General features: G+C 36.8%; 1 protein-coding gene across 2 annotated transcripts in view; it reads right to left on the reverse strand.

Annotated features, from left to right (window-relative positions):
- Positions 1-11,818: 11,818 nt before the first annotated feature.
- The window catches only part of SLAIN2 (SLAIN motif family member 2), a 60,831-nt gene continuing 52,312 nt past the window's right edge, over positions 11,819-20,337 (reverse strand). For both annotated transcript variants that reach the window (XM_079153603.1, XM_079153602.1), the window contains 2 exons: positions 16,097-16,415; positions 11,819-14,797 (listed from right to left, as the gene is read on the reverse strand). In XM_079153603.1, coding sequence (XP_079009729.1) covers positions 14,731-14,797; positions 16,097-16,415 — 386 coding nt within the window. In that variant the 3' untranslated portion in view covers positions 11,819-14,730. The remainder of the gene's footprint in view (positions 14,798-16,096; positions 16,416-20,337) is intronic.

Below are 20,337 nucleotides of genomic sequence, written 5' to 3' on the forward strand. Positions count from 1 at the left end.
ATTCAGAGCAAGCCAAGGGAGAATTGGGATTTAACACATTTCAAGAGCAAACAAGGTCGCCCCCTAGTGTTTAGAGTAGGTGATAGCACTTAAGCATCCGCTGAAGAATGAAGATGGGAAAATCGATATTTAGATTAATAATGTCAACGTGGATTCTTTACTTACTCCTTTCTAAGAGAATATTTGTATACTAAAATAAACACGCTCAGGGTGCCTGAAGACCAACAGAAGCAAATACGCCTCTCAGGAGGCTCTCCTACGCCCTCCTTTTCACCATTTTCTTCTGTCTAATTAAAAACTTCATTCTACCCGTACTATGTAAACCACCTTAAGTAGGTTTTGGAACAAAATGGGCTATGAAAAAGAAATTCAGTTACAACTGAATGGAGTTAAGCTTTCTGGCAGCAGAGGCAAACCTATAAACATTATAAAGCGTACAGTAGGCCTTGTATCCCAGAGGGGCTTTCAGTTAGTTCAAGGGAGACAGTGATCTTCCAGGGACTGAATCCTCCAAAAAAGCTTTCACAAGGATCTCTGTATACAGGATTTCGAGCTACCTAGTGAACAAAGCTCCTGGTAATTTTATACCAGAGGCAGAGCAGCTATTGGTCCTCATAAAACCCTCAATAAAGCCCAAAGCATAATATTAAAGTAAATTTCATGAAAATGCTTTCTGTGCCCAACCATGTAAACTTGAGATAACTGAGAAGGTTAAAACAATAGTGTTCCCCCACTAGATTCTGCTCGTTTCACTAAGACAGGTTTTTAGGTGGGCAATGGAGAGAGGGGTTATTTCTCTTTTACTTTTTGAAAAAGCAGTGGATGGGCTTGTAAACATAATAAAGAATTCAAATAGTACAAAGGCATTCAGCTAGAAGACAGTCTCTTTCCACTGTTAACCTAGTTTCCCACTCCCCTCTCCTGGGGTATCCTGATACCAGTTTGTTTGTTTGTTTGTTTTCATTCCACCAGAAATAATCATTGCCAAACAAATAAAACACATGAACTTCGCTGGGGCTGGAACTCAGGACCTCATGCATAACTAACCACTCACACAATTTTTTTTTTATGTCACAAATGACACCGACACCTCGTTTTTAACAGTGTATCTTGGGTGTCATTCCACATTACATGTACAGCTATTTTATCTTGATTTTCCTAATGACTGCATACTATTTTAGTGAATAATGATCCTAATTTAACCAGTTTCCTATTGATGGATGTTTAAGTCCCATCTTTGGCCACGAATAACACTACAAAATATATGCTTGTATTCTTATCTACACAAGCAGGTATACATGTAAGGTAAATTCTTAGAAATGGAATCACTGGATCCAAAGGTACATTTTAAATTGGATAAGTGTTCCAGATTATTCTCTAAAGAGACTCCCACCAGCAACAGTTCCAATGCCAAAAAATTAAGTGTCTACCACATGCAGGCATTGTTCTAAGCACTAATGATCTTTGCCCTGTAAGGCTTATGGTGTGTGTGTGTGTGTGTGTGAGAGAGAGAGAGAGAGAGAGAGAGAGAGAGAGAGAGAGAGATAAAGTGGGCATAAGTGAGCTCATTCTATGGGACGCTAGAAGGAGAGGGGTGCTATGGAAGAACAAAGAGCTTGGTAAAAAAGATTAGGGGAGGGGGAGGGGCTGAGTCAACATTTTCACGGAGGCGACGAACTGGAACAGACTGCAGCAGGTGACGGATCGCCATGCAGATGTCTGCGGGCAAGGACTGTCTCTGCAGAAAATAGGGCAGTGTTTTCTTTGCCCTCCGGTGAGACAGTCCTAGGAGCTTGGGAGGGGAACAGCAGAGGCAAGTGGAGTGGCCTGGGAGGGGAGGCAGGAGGCGACAGCAGAGAACACACTTGGGCTTTTACACAGAATAAATGGGAGAGGCCCTGAAGGGTTTGAGATGAGAACTTATAGGACTGAACTACATTTAAAGGATCACTGTGGCGGTGGGTGATAAGGGTTGAAGCAGGGAAGCTTCTGGGTATATTTTGGATTGAACCAAAAAGAGGTATTATGAGATTGTGAGGTGTTGGTATAGGGAGGGAGAGAAGGTGGAGGAAGGGAGAGAGACAGTTTGACTCCCAAGTTTACCATCAGCGGAGGCCGAGGAAGCAGTTGTGCAAGATCAGAAGTCCGGCTTCACACATGTACATCTTGAGTGGACTACTAAATATAAAGATGCTGAGTGGGCAGCTGGGTGTGAACCAGGAGTCTCCTGGCATTGGAGAATACAGAGTTACCAAGTAAATAACCTAACTTTACATCTCAAAGTCCTAGAAACAGAAGAACAAATCAACACCAAAAGCAGTAGGCAGGAAATAATTAAAATCAGAGCTGAGATTAATGAAATTGAAACAAAAAAATTCAAAAAACCAATGAAACAAAAAGTTGGTTCTTTGAAAAAATAAATTAAATCAAACCCTTAGCCAAGCTAACAAAAAGAGAGAGAAATCTCATATTACTAAAATTCATGAATTCATGTATTCTGAAATACAGACGATAATCAGAAACTACTTTGAAAACCTACACTCCAGTAAAATAGAAGATCATGGAGACTTTGACAAGTTGCTAGAGTCATATGACCTTCCCAAATTGAATCAGGGGGACAAAGAAAATTTACACAAATCAATTTTAAGTAATGAAATTGAAAATGCCATCAAAGGCCTAACAACAAAGAAAAGCCCAGGACCAGATGGCTTCTCAGTTGACTTCTAGCAGATCTTCAAAGAAGAACTTACACCAATACTCTTCAAATTATTCCATGAAACATAAAAGGAGGGAACCCTTCCAAATTCATCCTATGAAGCTAGGATCACCCTGATACCAAAACCAGACAGACTCATCAAGGAAAGAAAATTTCAGATCAATATCCCTGATGAACATAGGTGCAAAAATTCTTAATAAAATACTGGCAAATCACATGTAAAAATATATTAAGAAGACAGTGCACAATGATCAAGTGGGGTTCATTCCAGGGATGCAAGGCTGGGTCAACATATGGAAATCAACAACATAATTCATCACGTCAATGGACTTAAGGACAAGAATCACATAATTATCTGAATAGATGCAGAAAAAGCATTTTTGAACAAAATTCAGCATCCATCTCTGCTCAAAAAAATAGAAAAAATAGGGATAGTAGGAACATTCCTCAATATTGTAAAAGTTACATATGCTAAGCCCAAGGCCAACATCATGGAGAAAAATTGAAAGCATTCCCTCTAAAAACTGGAACAAGATGGGGATGCCCTCTTTCACCACTTCTATTCAACATAGTTTTTGAAACTCTAGCCAGAGCAATTAGAGGAAAGAAATTAAAGGGATAAGAATAGGAAAAGAAGAACTCAAGCTATCATAATTTGCTGATGGCATTCTATATGTAAAAGCCCCAAAAAAACCCCACCAGAAAACTTATAGAACTAGTAAATGAATTCAGCAAAGTAGCAGGATATAAAATTAATACCCATAAATCAATTGCATTCTTACACATCAGTGATGAATCAACTGAAAGAGAAATTAGGAAAACTATCCCATTCACAATAGCCTCAAAAACAAAACAAAACAAAACAAAACAAAAAACAAAAACAAAAACAAAAAAACGTGGGACTCAATCTAACAAAAGAGGTGAAAGACCTCTACAATGAAAACTACAGAACACTAAAGAAAGAAATTGAAGAAGACCTTAGAAGATGGAAAGATCTCCTGTGCTCTTGGATAGGCAGAATTAATATTGTCAAAATGGCCATTCTACCAAAAGTGCTATACAGACTTAATGCAATTCCTATTAAAATTCCAATGACATTATTCATAGAAATAGAAAAAGCAGTCATGAAATTCATTCGGAAAAATAAAAGACCCAGAATAGCAAAAGCAGTCCTCAGCGAGAAAAGTGAAGCAGGGGGCATTACAATACCAGACCTTAAACTATACTACCGAGCCATAGTAATAAAAATGGCGTGGTATTGGCACCAAAACAGTCATGTAGACCAATGGTACAGAATAGAAGACACAGAGACAAATCCACATAAATATAGTTACTTCATATTAGACAAAGTTACCATAAACATACATTGGGAAAAGATAGCCTTTTCAACAAACGGCACTGGGAAAACAGGAAATCAGTATGTAACAAAATGAAATTGAACTCCTATCTCTCACCTTGCACAAAAATCAACTCAAAGTGGATTATCAACCTATACATTAGACCAGAGACGGTGAGCCCACTAGAAGAAAAAGTAGGCCCAAATCTCCATCATGTTGGTTTAGGAAATGTAGAAACTGACTTCCTCAACAAGAATCTCAAAGCACAAGAAGTAAAATCAAGAATCAATAAATGGGATGGTATCAAACAAAAAGCTTCTTCCTCAAAGGAAATAATCAAGAATGTGAAGAGGGAACCTAGAGAATGGGAGAAAATCTGTGCCACCGGCATCTCAGAGCACTAATTTTCAGGATATATAAAGAACTCAAAAAACTTAACACCAAAAAAAAACAAAAAAAACAAAAAAAAAAACCAACCCAATCAATAAATGGGCAAAGGAACTGAACAAGCACATCACAGAAGAAATACAAATGGTCAACAAATATACGAAAAAAGGTTTAACATCTCTAGCAATTAGAGAAATGGAAATTAAAACTACACTGAGATTCCATCTCACTCCAGTCAGAGTGGCAATTATCAAGAACATAAGCAACAATTTTGGCAAGGATGTGGGGAAAAAGGTACACTCATACATTGCTGGTGGGAATGCAAATTGGCGCAACCACTCTGGAAAGCAGTATGGAGATTCCTAAGAAAATGTGGAATGGAACCACCATTTGACCCAGCTACCCCACTCCTTGGTTTGTACCCAAAGGACTTAAAATCAACATATTACAATGATGCAGCCACATCAGTGTTCACAGCAGCTCAATTCACAATAGCCAAACTGTGGAACCAAACTAGGTGCCCTTCAACAGATGAATGAATAAGGAAAATGTGGTATATATACACAATGGAATATTATTCAGCCATGAAGAAGAATGAAATTATGGCATTTGCTGGTAAATGGATGGACTGGAGAATATTATATTAAGTGAAATAAGCCAGTCCCCAAAACCAAAGGCTGAATGTTCTCTCTGATCTATGGATGCTAACCCACAACAAGGGAGGATAGGGATGGAAGATTAAAAGTTCATTGTATTAGACAAAGGGGAATGAAGAAAAGGGAGGGGTCAGGAATAGGAAAGACAGTAGAATGAATCAGACATAACTTTCCTATTCTTATATATGAATATATGACCAGTGTAACTCCACATAATGTGCAACCACAAGGAAGGGATTCGAATTAGAATAAGTTATACTCCATGTATGTATAATGTCAAGATATACCCTATTGTCATGCATATCTAAAAAGAACAAATAAAAATCAAATATCAGAATAAAAAAAGACAGGCAAATGATTTGAATATAGACTTTATAAAGTGAATATCCAAATGATCAGAAAATGTGAAAAAGTACTTAACCTTCATTGGTTATCAAGGAAATGAAAATTAAAACCACAAAATATTCAGAATGACTAAAATAAAAGGTACTATCAATAACAAATGTTGGAAGGATGTGGAGCAATCATAGTCGTCATGCACTGATAGGAATGCAAATCACATGACTTTAGAAAACACTTTGGCAAATATTGAGCATATGCACATTGATTTATCTAGCAGTTCCTTTAGATATGCAATAGAAATGCATGCACATGTCTAAGAAAATACACAGGAGCATTAATGTTGCTTTCACTGATTTTCTTGTTTTTAATTTCCCTGATCTATGAATATACTACTTACTGTAAATTTGTTGCTCAATTTTTTTATAGGTGCCATATATCTGCTTGTTTTTCTAGTTTCTTAAGGTAGACACTTAGATAATCCACTTGGGACCTTCCTTTATTAATTTCCTAATACTGCTGCAACAAATTACTACAAACTTCATGGCCAGAAGTCTGAAATCAGTCTCACTGGGCTACCAAGGCTTTGTCAGGGCTTTATTCCTCTGGAGCTCTGGGAGAATCTGTTTCCTTGCCTCTCTAGCTCCTGGGTGACCTGCCCTCCGTGACTCATGGCCCCATTTTCCCACCATGTTGGTTGTGTTGCCCTCTTGCTGTCCCTCTCTTTTGCCCCTCTCTTCCAGGTGTATGAATCCTTGTGATTATTTGGGGCAGACCTGGATAATCTGTCCATCTTAAAGTAAACTGAGTAGCGACCTTATTCTCCTTTGCCACATAATCTAATAGTAATGGGTTCCAGGGATTAGGATGTGGATGTTTTTGAAAAGCCACTATTCTACCTCTTACGTTTTTCCTCATTAAGCACTTAATACTATTCATTCCCTTCTATTCACTTTGTTTCCCCCAAATTGATGTTTTGTATGTTCATTTTTATTCAGTTCAAAGTATTTCTGATGGTACTTGTCTTTGATTCATGGGCTATAAGTAATATTCTAAAATTTCCAAATATTTGTATTTTCCAATTATCTTTCTATAATCAATTTCTGCTTTAATTCTTTTAAGGTCACAGATCACAATTTGTATGATGTCAGTTCTCTTAAATTTGTTAAAGTTTGTCTTATGATATATATAATCTGTTTCAGTGAATATTTCATGTGTGCTTTAGTTAAAATAATTACAACAGTTGCCTTGAGGTCTAATAATTCCAACAGCTGGAACATCTGTATTGACATCTGTTGTCTCTTTTTCATGAGAATTTATCACATTTTCCTGGTTCTTTGTATGTCAGGGCTGGACATTTTCAATATATGGTTTATACTCCAGGTCTTGTTCAGATATCCTAGGGAATAGGAATTTTTGTTTAACCATCAACCCAGACAGGTTCAGACCAAAAGTTCTGTGCCATCTTCTGTAGCTGTGGTTCCTGTGTCTGTTCACTTTACAAGGTTTTTTTTTTTTTTTTTTCTTTCCTTTTTTGGTATGTTGGATCTATCTTATACATGACTTAGTAGTCTGTGTCTTAGATCATGGTTCAAAGAGTAGAATTCAGTTTTCAGTCTTTGCTGTGCTGCTTTGGGTTTGTCCAGAGAGTGCAGCTCAGAGGTAAGCTGGGAGCTTGTGCTAATTAAAACAGAATAAGGGGACTCCTTCTCCAGCTCTCTCTGGCTTCCCCTCTTGCCCCACAAAGGGAAAAGGTTCCCTGCCCTCTGGTCAGAAATATGGGGTGTCTCTTGGAATTTTTGTTCCACCACTACTACTGTACAATTTAGGCCATCCTCAGGGCAAAGAGTAAACAGAAATATCACCTCCACACTCTGAGACTGCAAGGGCTCGTTCCCCATTTTCCCTGTAAGAAAGTGTTCCATCAATTTTATCTGTTGACACCACTTGCTACCAGGACTTTCCTGATGGCTTAACCACCATAAGTCATGAGAGAAGAAAGAAGATAAAGACAGTCACTAGCTAGCTTCCAGGAACTCCTTTTTTTGATTTGGGGCTTTTCCTTGGATTTTAACCTGCTAGAGGTGCCAATATGGCACTAGTTCTGGGTGCCATCCTTTGACTCCGGGTCAAGAGAGAAAAGGGGGAAAATGGGGAATTCACCCTTGCATGAGTCTTCGGCTTTAATCCTCCTCCCTGATTCACATTTTTTTTTTTTTTTTTTTTTTTTTTTTCCCCTCCCCAGTGTTCTCAGTTGCCTTTTGTCCAGAAATTTTAGTTTATTCAGTGGGAGAGAAGCTTTTGTGGCTCACTCCACCTTTACTGTGTCTGAAATTCAGAACTGCCTTTTTTTGTTGTTTTGTTTTGTTTTTGGTACTAGGGATTGAACCCAGGGGGACTAACCACATCCCCAGCCATTTTTTGTATTTTATTTAGAGACAGGGTCTCACTGAGTTGCTTAGCGCTTCGCTGTTGCTGAGGCTGACTTTGAACTTGTGATCCTCCTGCCTCAGCCTCCAGAGCCACTGGGATTACAGGCATGTGCTCCCAGCCATAGCGGCCTTATTTTTAAGAGCCCCAAACTGCAAACAACCCAACTGTTCTTTAACATTAAAATGGACAGATGGCACTATATCTGTGTATCTGCTATATAATACAGCAAGGGCCATGAAAAAACTACAGGGACAACAGCAACCTGGATGCCTCTTATTTTTGTTGTTTAGTGGCAGTCTGAGAAAAAAACTATTTTTAGCTTTTAATCAAAGAAAATACAATTTGTATGATTCTTTTTAGATAAAGTGCAAAAGGAGGAAAAGTTATATTCTAATGTTGGAAATGAGGACAGTTGCTAGAGAAGGAAGAGAAAGAAGGAAATAGTGGCATCAGGAGCTTTTGGGGTGCTATGACTACCTTAATATACATGATGGACACACATGTAGTCACTTAGTAGTAATTCTTCGAGGTAAACATATATTTTGTACACTTTTCTGTACATTCGATGTATCAATTTTTAAAACATTTGAAAAATTAACTCTTCCTACTGTTTGTAAATGACAGAGTCTTAGCTTAAACTGGCCTGTGCATGAAGGGGAATTGATAAGGAGGCTATTGAGGTGCCCACTAGAGTAGAAGGACAGGTGATGCTGAGTCTTGTGAACAACTGAGCCGAGAGCGCAAAAGCTGCTGGAATTTCCTCACTACAAATGCTTCCTGCAGGACACTATGCCACTGAACTGAAATAATTATATTTTATGCATTCAGGCATTTGTGATGTGGACCTACTCTTCTGTTTGCTCAGGACTTGGTCCACTTGCGCAAACACGGAAAATGGCCTTCTCCCATTCTGTCCATGTGGTTTTCATGGAGAGCTATCGTGTCATGACTTTAATCCTCTGACTACACTCAATTAGTCTAGGAATGGGCACCTAACCTTAGACATTTTGAACTTCAGATGAGATTTCTACTGTGGGGGGTGGGACACAGAAATGTTTTCACAACCCTTCGATAATGATGAAGCAGAACTCTAATATAGATGATCTCAATTCATTTGGTCGTGTCTGTTATTTCTTTAAAAGTGTTTTTTTTTTTTAAATTTTTAGTTGCAGGTGGACACAATACCTTTATTTTTATGTGGTGCTGATTGAACCCAGTGCACACATGCTAAACAAGTGCTCTACCACTGAGCCACAATCCCAGCCCCTAAAAAGTATTCTAAAACTGACATCATGTAAGTGGGGTGGGAGTTGGGGGAGTGCAGCTCAGTGGTAGGGTGATTGCCTAGCATGCACAGGGTCTTGGATTCAATCCCTAGCACGAATACAAACCCAACCCCCCCAAACCTGTCATTGTGTTCAACCAATAGTGTCTTTTCATCTCTTGGAGACTGGGACAGGCATTCCAGCATCAATAAAGGATAATGTATGAAGAACTCTAATAATATAGATTTGTTCAAGTTTTGAAATTAATATTTTTATACTCCTTCAGGAGCCAAGTGTTTTTGTCTGTTTTTACACAGCAGAATTCATCTAAATCATGACAGCTATCAGTAACTTCATAGGTAAAGGGAAAAAAAGAAAAAGGAGTATCTTCAAATTTAAGGTTGAATACCTATGAAGTGCTTTTTCTTTATAATTTACTATCATTTTATAATTTCTATAACAAAGAGGCATAATTTCTTTATAAAAGCAATTAATACAATACAAACAAGATATGATTTTATCAAGAAATACCAGCAATTAGGAATTAAGATATGTACCAAGTTTTCAATAGCAGTTAGTGTAAACTTCTGTGCAAAAGCAAACTCATACCAGTATTTTATGTGAAAAACATTTCCTCATTTTTAAAAGACTATTTAATTTGGTGGTTGGGTGGGTACTGGGGTTGAAACCAAAGCTCTTTACCACTGGGCCACATCATCCCCAGCACTTTTTTTATTTTAAGACAGTCTTACTAAATTGCTTAGGGCCTCACTTTGTTAGTGAGGCGGGCCTGGAACTTGCAATCCTCCTTCCTCAGCTTCCTGAGTCACTGGGATTACAAGCATGCACCACCACGCCCAGCTCTAATATTTTATAACCATGTTAGATGATTCAATATTTCTGGATGGTGGGATTGCAGGCAACCACTGTTTTTCTCCTTGACTTTTTAAAGCAATGTGTCATTGTCAAAATCATTACAAATAAGGGTTCTTTTCCTTCTTTATGCATTGCAATTGTGTAGATTTTCTTGTTTTGTATTCTGTGGTGCTGGGGAGACTAAACCCAGGGCCTTGCATGCACTGAGCAAGCACTCTATCACTGAGTTGTATCCTGGCCTGTTTGTTTTCCCGCTTATGCTGGGAATGAACCCAAAGCCTCACACATGCTAGGCGAATGCTCTACCATTGAGCTACATCTCAGACCTTTCTTAAAATTTGAGACAGAGTCTAAGTTGCCCAAGAGGGTCTTAAACTTGTGATCCTATTGCTTCAATTTCCTGAGTAGCTGGAATTTCAGGTGTGCAATACCAGGCCCAGTGGTTATAGCTCTGATACACAATGTGTGATGATCAAATCAGGGTATTTAGCATATCCATTGACTCAAACATTTATCATGCCTTTATGGTGAATTTATTCAAAATAACCCTTCTAGTTATTCTGAAACACGTTATTGTAAATTGTCATCCTACTGTTCAACAAAACACCAGATCTTCCTTCTGTAATTTTGTGCCTGTTGACCAATCATTCCCAATCCTTCCTTCCTCTTTGGTACTGGGGATTGAACCCAAGGGTGCTTTACCACTAAGCCACATCCCCAGCCCTTTGTATTTTGAGTCAGGGTCTCATCAAGTTGCTTAGGGTCTTGCTAAATTGCTGAGGCTGGCCTGGAACTTGCGATCCTCCTGTGTCAGCCTCCCAAGTCACTGGGATTATAGGCTTGCATCACCGCACCTGGTTATCCTTCTCGTTTGTAAAGAGAAAACATTAAGTATTGGTTTGAAATTGGCATGTTGAAAGTGAGTTGTAGTCAACAAGGCTGGAGCGTGAAATCCATTCCATTTTCAGACTGCTAACCAGAGGGCCGTTGAGCTTACCCAGACTTCTATTTAGGATCATTCGAAATATATTAGTGGTTGCAAATTAGCTTTGCACTCAACCTTTTACTCCCTCCCACCAGTTACTTTCTTTAAAAAATCTCTAACATTTATTCTGCTTTTGTAACTCAAAGTAAACTCTGACAATGGCAAATATTTTACAAAACCTCTTTATGAGCTTTCCTGCTACACTGAATATATAGTAAGTTTAGGTAAACTTCTAATTCATTGACTCATAAGTATACTGAAGTTTGATTATCATTAAATGGTTCAAGTTTTTCGGTTGGCTTGGAGAAAAATTCAAACATAAGGGTGTCAGTTTTGTCTCACAGAGACTGTAAAATGAGACAGCAAATACTTCCCCTAAGACAACTTGTAGAAACTCCTTAAATAGTGTACAAGTCTTAGTTTTTCCACCCATAAAAAAAAAAAAAAAGCATGTATTTATTTCGTTTGAAAATGCATTAATTTTCCCTCTTGGAAACACTTAGTTTTTTTTTGTTTGTTTGTTTATTTTATATATGCTAGATTTTCCTAACTAGACACCAATTCATAGCATGTGAAAAAGTTCCAAGAAAACCGATCTGGAGTAAACTACAAATTTACTCCAAACAATCCACATATGAAATAACTAGGACAGAGAGAATATGACAATTAAATGCCAAGAAGACTAAGACTGAAAGGGAAATAAGATTGGGGTTGTGTGTTTAAAAAAACCAACTGAGAAATTTATTAAAATCAGTTGTAGGCATTTGGGGGAAGAAGAAATCTTACCATATCCAGAAATTAATAAAACACTTGAAAAACAAATATAAATTTAATAATAAACATTATGGTCAGGCTGTTTATTAAGGAGGCAACCACACATACAAGTTCGGCTATAGAAATGTTTGCAAATCAAACTTCATGTGATCTAAAAGGACCATGCGTAATGTCAAAAATGGACACCTGTACAGTCAATAGAAAGTCAATTTTAACATACATAGTCTAGATCATCCTAGAGTTATACAAACATCTGGGGCCACATATTATCTCATTTTCTTTCAAAAAAACTTTTTTTTTTTTTTTTATAAAAGTGATGTTTTGAGATAATTTTAAAAAGTATCTGACAATTATGAATGGTCCCCAGTTTTACAAAATGTGATTTCCAGGGTATGAAAACTGAAAAAAGTCAACTCTTCAGAGAGCGCTTAATATTATACAAACAAGTTTTGTAGAAAAATGATCCAGCAAATGCTTGAGTTAAGAATATTTATATTTTTCCAATTCTTTACACTTTTATTAACACACTTACAAAAAATAACATTCAAACACTGAGAAAATTAAATAACTTTGGAAGCAGAGTTCATAGCTTTCTGCTTACATATAAATGACAATTCTGGGCTGTTGGCACAAAATAACATTCATAAAACCCTTACTACTATATATCAAACATAAGTTAAAATCATAGGCACTAGTTTATCAAATCCACATTTCTTCTGTAAGACTAACCACAGTAAATCCTTAGATTTTCCCAAACAGAAAAACTGGCAATACACAAAGGCTTTCTAGTAAAAAGGCAATTTTTTTTTTCTCTTTAGGAAACTAAAAGCCAATAATCTGTGGTAGTACAACAGCAGGTAAAATTATACTTTCCCAAACTAAGATCCAAAATATGTTTTTAACAAGTGATGAAATAGTTTAATTAAAAAAAAATAGACATTTTTTTCTGATGCAGCCATTTAAAAACAAAGTTAAATAACCTGAATATTCCTTTTGAAACTGATTATCTAACTAAAAAGGTATAGGATGTTTCATAACAGGGTTAAAATTCCTTTTAATTATTAGATTGCAGCATATACTTTTTTGAAATGTTGCACTGAAAATGGAGACCTGTTTTGTTTTTTATGGATGTTATTTTAAAATGAGACAGTGGCTAATTCTTTATTTACTTAGATTTACATGAGATAACCCCCCTCACCAAAGCAGATGCTTTATTTTCCTCTGAAAAAGCAACATTTTTCAGTTCATTATCATGTAGAATTCTGGCATCATTCTTTCCAGACCCACCCCATCACCTTCAAATTCAAGGATATAATTTCTTCCTTAAAAGTACACCAAAATACACCGTACTGGCAGTTCAAATCTGCAGCTGCTTGCACTAACCTAATGCCTCCCTAATGGTTAAGCCAATAAAAACGACCCCAGGTGTCAGTCACAGCAAAATGGGAGTTTTGGTTTTACCATTCTTTTACCCTATCAACCTCGATGCTTTTCTGCATATTGTCTTCCATTTCTCTCTCAATTTCTTTTGCCAACTTACAGAATGTCTTTGATTAACAGAAAATGAAGTTTAAATCTCTAAAATCTTTTAGGTGACCCAACTGCCAATATTTTAAGTACTTAAAAACAGACCTCATGTCAGAAATGAGAAGTCTGCTACAGAAGAAGTAATAATCTGATAAAACAAAAACAGGTGATTTCAAGGATGATATATAAGAGCCATTAGAGAGCAAGTATTTATTTAACAGGTTAGAGTCAGATATAGTAGCTTTGTTACCAAAAATGCAAAAATTGATGTAAGGCAGAATTTAAGTCAAAAGGGACAGTATTTTCAAAAGATTTTATACAGTTACTCAGTATAAAGTGAATCAACCTAAGTAGGATTTAGCGGCTATATTTTCCTACCACATAATAGACTGTTATGCCACTTAATAGCAACAATTCAACTGTCATCACAGAGACTTTGTAGGTTAAATGCATAGATTTTTACCCCCCTCTCTCTCACTGCATGGTTTTGTTCCAGGTTGTAATAAGCACTGAGGTGGTGTTGTATCAAGAATAAAGACACGCACTTGTTCTTTCCCATCATGGAAACCTGCCAATTTAGAAATGAGAACTCTTAATTCTGTGACAGATAACAGCATGTGAAGAAGTTGGCTTCAGTAGCAAAGGCCATCTTCCTGAGCCAGGAACTATAAAGTTTAGAAAGATTGTACAACTGATATTGAGCCCTTTTGGCAATCAAAACAAACACATGTAAGTCCAATGTGTCAATGCAACATGATGGATGCACACTGTAACACTATTTGGTGGTGGTGATATGAGCTGTGTCCAAAATTTAAGATTAAATAATTTTTCCAATGAATCTGAAAAAATAATTTGTAGGTTCTTTTAAGTGTAGGTACCATATTTTAATCTCTAGCCTGGGTTTCCTCCTCCCATTCTCCTCCCAACCCCAAATCTTAACCTCATTTTATGGAGAAGTGAATCACTTTAGATAATTAGTCAAAATATTAGTTCTCATAAACACAAATATTTATTGATACCATTTATACAGTAAATTAGGTTGAATGTGAAGTTTTAGATAGCCTAAATTCACCATTTTCTTGTGCACAAAGGTACTCTCTCATTTACAAATGGGCATTTCTCTTTGGCATCCATTAGGTATTTGCCCAGATATTGGCCTTTGTCAAATATTAAAAAATCAACCGAGGTTCTATTAAACAAAACCAAAAGTGATTCCATGTAGAGTGATTGTATGATTACCAAACACATCAGATGTTAAATGTCATTAAAGTGCTGCTTGATCATCTCTGTCAGTTTGTGCTAATAAGACAGAGAGGGCTGGGATTTTATAAATCCCAAGAGTCTTATCTGAACAGTCTGCATATAAAAGTTGTTTTTTAGCTTGGTGAAGGGGTATCCATGAAGCTGTGGACCTCTGCATTCTTGTCTTTGCTGGTCAATAACAGCCATCTTTCCAACTGTCATCTTTCATGCTACCATAGGTTTTAGGAGCTGGCAAGGATCTGAAATAAAGCAATTTTATAATGACTTGTGTGTCTTCACAAACACTACCGCACTATCTCTCACATATATTATTTTTCAGGTGGCATTTCTTTCAGAAAACTACTAAGTCCAAAGCTCTACATAGCTATTTGTACAACCTTCCTTTATTCAGCCTTTTCATAACTTTCAAGTTTCACGGTGACTTCTCCAGTCCCTTTGTCAACACAGTAATTCATGTAAGGGAAAGACTGTCTCACCTTTTCTACCACATGGATAAGCAACTTATTGTTTTGAGAGGTAGAATGATGAGTGTGATGTTAGAGGCTTTGTGTCACCATCACTGAAGATGCAGTAAGGGATACTGGCTAAAAGGGCTTTGAAGTCACACATACTTGGAACTAAAGGCCTCATAATTTGTGTGGTTGCAGGCAAATTATTTAATCTCATTAGATTTCAATATCTTCCTCTAAAAATAGGAATAATAAGAGCACCTATTCATTACTATGAATATTAACCAAAGTATAAGTTATTTAGCACAGTGCAGGGAGTGCAAAAAGCCACTACACTTTACTACTGAATTTGGAAAACTGTTTACATTAAAAATAAGTAAGTACATGTAATCCAGTTTAACTACTTAGGGAATAAAAGCATTTTTATAAGCAAATAAATATTTGAAGTTTAATTATAGTTGACACCCAAATTTATTGATGGTGACAATTCCATTCTTGAATGGTAAAAATTAAGAGTCATTGGTTCCCAACCTGGTTGGGATGAGAATCACCTGAAGATTAAACAAACAAATAAACCAAAGAAACAACACATACACAGATTCTGGGCCCCGTGTCAGATCAACTAAGTTAGACTCTGTGGGGGTAAAATTTAGGACTTTACATTTAAAAAAAAATTCCACAGATAATTCTGAATTGTGCCCGGGTTTGAAAACTGTACCAGGCTTATAAATTCTACTAAGATTTGGCAGCTCTAAGTATTATCTCAAATATCACTCAAGAGTCTATCACATTTTTATCATCTTTATTAAACATCATTATATTCAAAATGATCAAATATCACAATGAAATTGAGATGATTTTTTTTTCCCTAGGAGTCTTTTTGAACATATTAGGCATCTGGATAAATTTAATCTGTACCAAACTGGTATCATTTCCAAATGAGGACTTCTTCAGAAAAATGTTTCATTTAAGTTGTACTAAGATGTTAGTGGGAATGTACTATGGTTCTCCATGTTCACTATCAAATGTAGAAGCTAATTTCAGTCTGCCCACTTTCATATGCTCAGGTTTGCTGAAACAGTCACTTACCTGCGAACAGGCTGTGCAAGTTTGCTGCGAGGCACTGGTATACCCCCAGCAGAAGGGGCACTGGGTCTGGGCAATCCACTTCTCATTGCGGTTGTCCCTGCAGGTCTCGTTAAAGTGGTGCTGTTGATATTGCTGGGAGGATTTGCTGGGACTGTGTTTTGAACCATAGGAGGCCCAGGTGAGGAGGTGGTTTGTGTGAACTGTGTTGTTTCTTGGCTACCAGAAGAACCAGAGCCATGGTTACTAAATGCTTTCACTGGTTGCCGAAGAGCCAAAGGAGATGGTGCTACAGGGGAGCGGAATTTGCCTGGAGAAGGTACTGCAAAACGGTAAAGAGAAACCAATGATTTGAGTGGAAACCAAGTGTAAGTGAAAACACTGCTTTATATTACAACGGATGCTTGGGTACTAGTACATCTGTATTCATGAAACTTCACTCTAATAGACATGTAAGGAATAAAGAATATTTCTGGGCCATTAAAAGGAAAAAAGATAACTGGTTCCAAATAACATAACCAAGTCCTCATTCGGAAGGTTACAAATGTCCTTAAAAAATGTTTTCACAGCTTGGAACCCACAATTTTGGAAGACAAAAGGCACTATAGGATTCTTAACTGTAGCAACTAACTAGGGCCACATCTGAACATTTTAGAGGTGGGGGTGGGCAGGGCTATCAGATTATTGTCTAGAATTTGAAACTCATTTCTCTCCCTAGAGAAACACTCATGTAAACAAATATATCTGTTGGTTATAACTCCAAAGTTTGGTATCAAAATATAACTAAAAATTTAGGAATTAAGAATTAAAAAGAAAAAAAAATCCCCTACTGCTGTGCATTGCAAAGCAAGGAACTTACAAATCTAGGGGCTTATAAAGAGGTCTATGATGTCACAGAATAAAGATGGTATATTTTTCTGGAATGTCAATTTTACTAAATAAAACATTTATATAAAAACAAATACTGATACACAAAAGAATAAAATGTACAATGTGCATTGATTTCTAAGTCAAAACAAGACTTCAAAATAAATTTTACTGTTGCAGTGGGTTGCTCTGCAATGTAAGTTCAGACTTCCTGGGGTATATGTTCATCCTTCTCTGCTTACTTTATGTTTGGATAACTCACTTCTGAGAGGGCACCAGTTCTAGTTTTCTCACATGCCCAAAGGAGGCTACACACAATATAACATGCTTTACCTAATGAAGAATTCTGGGGTAGGGAATCAGAATGAGGGAGAGAGGGCAGCAGAGGGAAAAGGGATCAGAGGGAGAAAGATAACTACTCTCACTTGACCTCCATTAGTTCGAGTAGCATATGAGTAGAGGGAAAGCCTGGACCATAGAGATAGATTATTCTATACATTTTCATTTCCTCACTTCTACCAATTGATCTGTAGGCCAAAAGTGGCAGTAAGGTCTACCTCAATGATGTCAGGACAGGGATGAGTCTGGACACTAACTGTACCCCACCTGTCTACAGTTACCACTCAGTAGTTCATTTGAATTACTGAAGGATTAATCCACTGATGAGGTTACAGTTTTCATAATCCAATTATTTAACTTCTGAACATTCCTGCATGGGGATTGTGCTTTCAAAACATGAGCTTTTTAAGTGCATTTCTAGGTCCAAGCCACAACACCCACACAGACTGAAGCTATTTTGTAGACAAGACAAAAACCAGAATTTGAGAGGCATAGTACCTTAGAGCGGGAGACAAATAGAAGACCTCCAGAACTTAGCTCAGAAGTCTGCTTGAATCTTTGGCTGAACCGAATACTACGCTGGATAAGTACAGAGTTAAAGCTCTGTCAAGACTGGGCAAGAAAAGACTGAAGCACTGTAAATTGAACAGTTGCTAAAGCTCATACAAAACTCCACATTTGAGTTTCAACCTGCTATAGTAGCGAGTCCTTGCCAAACATCTAGGAGATATTCCAAAAGGGTTAGGCCTGAACAGGGGGAATAAAGTAGCTCTTGAATAAAGGCTACTCTAACAAAGTAAAACAAAAACAAAAACAAGCCTCTAAAGCAGAGTTTAGCAAATTATTGTTGATGGGCAAGTCAACTGTTCTTGTAAACAAAGTTTTATTAGAATACAGCAACACCCATTTTAAAAATATATTGTCTATTGTTACTTTCAAGCTATTTTGGTAGAGTTGAGCAGTTGTTACAAAGACCATATAGCCCGCAAGTCTAAAATATTTATTATATGGCCCTTAAGAAAACATTCATTGATCTCTGCTAGAAAATGTCAAACTGATCCACTAATAATGTGATTACTTGCCATAACAAAGTCACACTATTTAAAAGAAGACAAATCTATTACAGAATAATGTAAAATTCTACAATGTCCACTATTCAATAAATAACTACTAAATATAAGCAGAAAAACAATAACACCAGGAGAAAAATTAGTTAATAAAAACAGACGAAGAAGTGATAGGAATGCCTAATTAGCAAGCAAGGACTCTAAAAGAACTATTAGATATGCTCAATGATATGAAAACAATAAACAATGAGAAAAATAAGAGATTTTTTTAAAAAAAAGAAGTGGATGGAATCTTTAAAGATGAAAACATCTAAAAATGCTAAATTCACTGGATGGAAGGGAATTAATACAGGTCAGATGCTGCAGAAGAGTTGGCACCTGAAGACATAACAATAAGAATGATCTAGCCAGGTGCAGTAGCACAGGCCTATAATCCCAGCTCAGGAGGGAGGTTGTGGCAGGAGCATTTTAAGTTTGATGCTAGCCTGGACAATTTAGCAAGACTCTGTTTCAAAAAAAAAAAAAAAAAAAAAGAACTGGGGATATAGCTCAGTGGTAAAGTGCTTGCCTAATATGTATAAGGCCCTGGGTTCAATCCCCAGTATTGGACAGGGGTGGGTAGGGTGAGGGAGGAATGATCTAAACTAAAGCACATGTATGTGTGTACCTCATAAAACAAAAAGACAAAGTTTCAGTGACCTATGGACCAGTATAATGTAGTCTAATATATATAACTGAGTCCTAGATTTGGGGTGCATGTAATGAGTGGAACAGAAAAAAAAAAAAAAAATTGAAGGAACGATGCCTTAAGTTTCCAATTAGATGAAAACTATAAATCACATATCTAAGCAGCACAAAAGAAACTCCAAGTAGGGTAAAACAAAAAAGGAGGAAAACCCACATGAAAGAACTTCATGATCAAATTTCTGAAAGCAAATAATATATTCAAAAAAATTGTAAAGACCTCCTTCAAAAATAAAGAGGAAGAAAAGATAAAGATAAAATATCAGACTTCTCAACAGAAATGATATAAGCCAGGAGACAATGGAATATCATTAAAGTACATAAAAGTCTGTCAAAGATTTTAAAAGACAACAAACCAACCCTGAGATTTTGTTGCCAGTAGTTTTTCACTAAAAGAAATGTTAAAAGAAATTCTTTATGTTTAAAGTAAATGATACCAATGCTAACTATGATATGTACAAAGCAATAAACAGTGACAGGAGTAGTTAATATGTTAGGAAATATAAAAGGCCTTTAAATAATCTCTTTTCTGTGTATACATATGATAGGCAAACACTCTACCACTGAGCTTTACACCCTCTGGCAGGGTACTGAGGATTTAATTGGGATTTAACCCAGGGGCAATTTACCACTAAGCTACATCCTCAGACCTTTGTATTTTTTGAGACAAGAGTTTTACCAAGTTGCTTAGGGCCTTCCTAAGTTGCTGAGGCTGGACTTGTCCAGCCTCCTATCTTGGCCTCCTGAGCTGCTGGAATTACAGGTATGTACCACCATGCCTGACTTATTTTTATGTTTTTTTAAGAGACTATTTAAAAAATGGCAAAAACATATTCTGGGGCTTAAAACACATAAAAAATGAAAATAAATGACAAAGTGGCACAAAGAACGGGGTAGAATGGAAGAACACTGCTGTAAGGTTCTTACATGGTACAAGAAGTAGCATATTACCTGAAGATAAACTGTATAAGTTAGATATGCACATCCTTAAGTAACCACTTAAAAAAATAGAAAATTAGCCAACAGCAAAAATAAAATGAAATACTAAAAAGTACTCAATAAAAAAAGACAACAAGAAAGGGGAAGTAGGAGGGAAAATCTGAATGGACAGAGAAAACAAATGGAGAAATAGTAGATTCAAAACCAACCATGTTGGCAACTGTATTAAATGTGAAAAATAATCACTCTAGAAGGCAGAGATTGTCAGTCTGGATACAAAACGAACTA

This window comes from Sciurus vulgaris (assembly GCF_902686455.1).
Source record: "Sciurus vulgaris genome assembly, chromosome: 9".
Classification (NCBI taxonomy): Eukaryota; Metazoa; Chordata; class Mammalia; order Rodentia; family Sciuridae; genus Sciurus; species Sciurus vulgaris.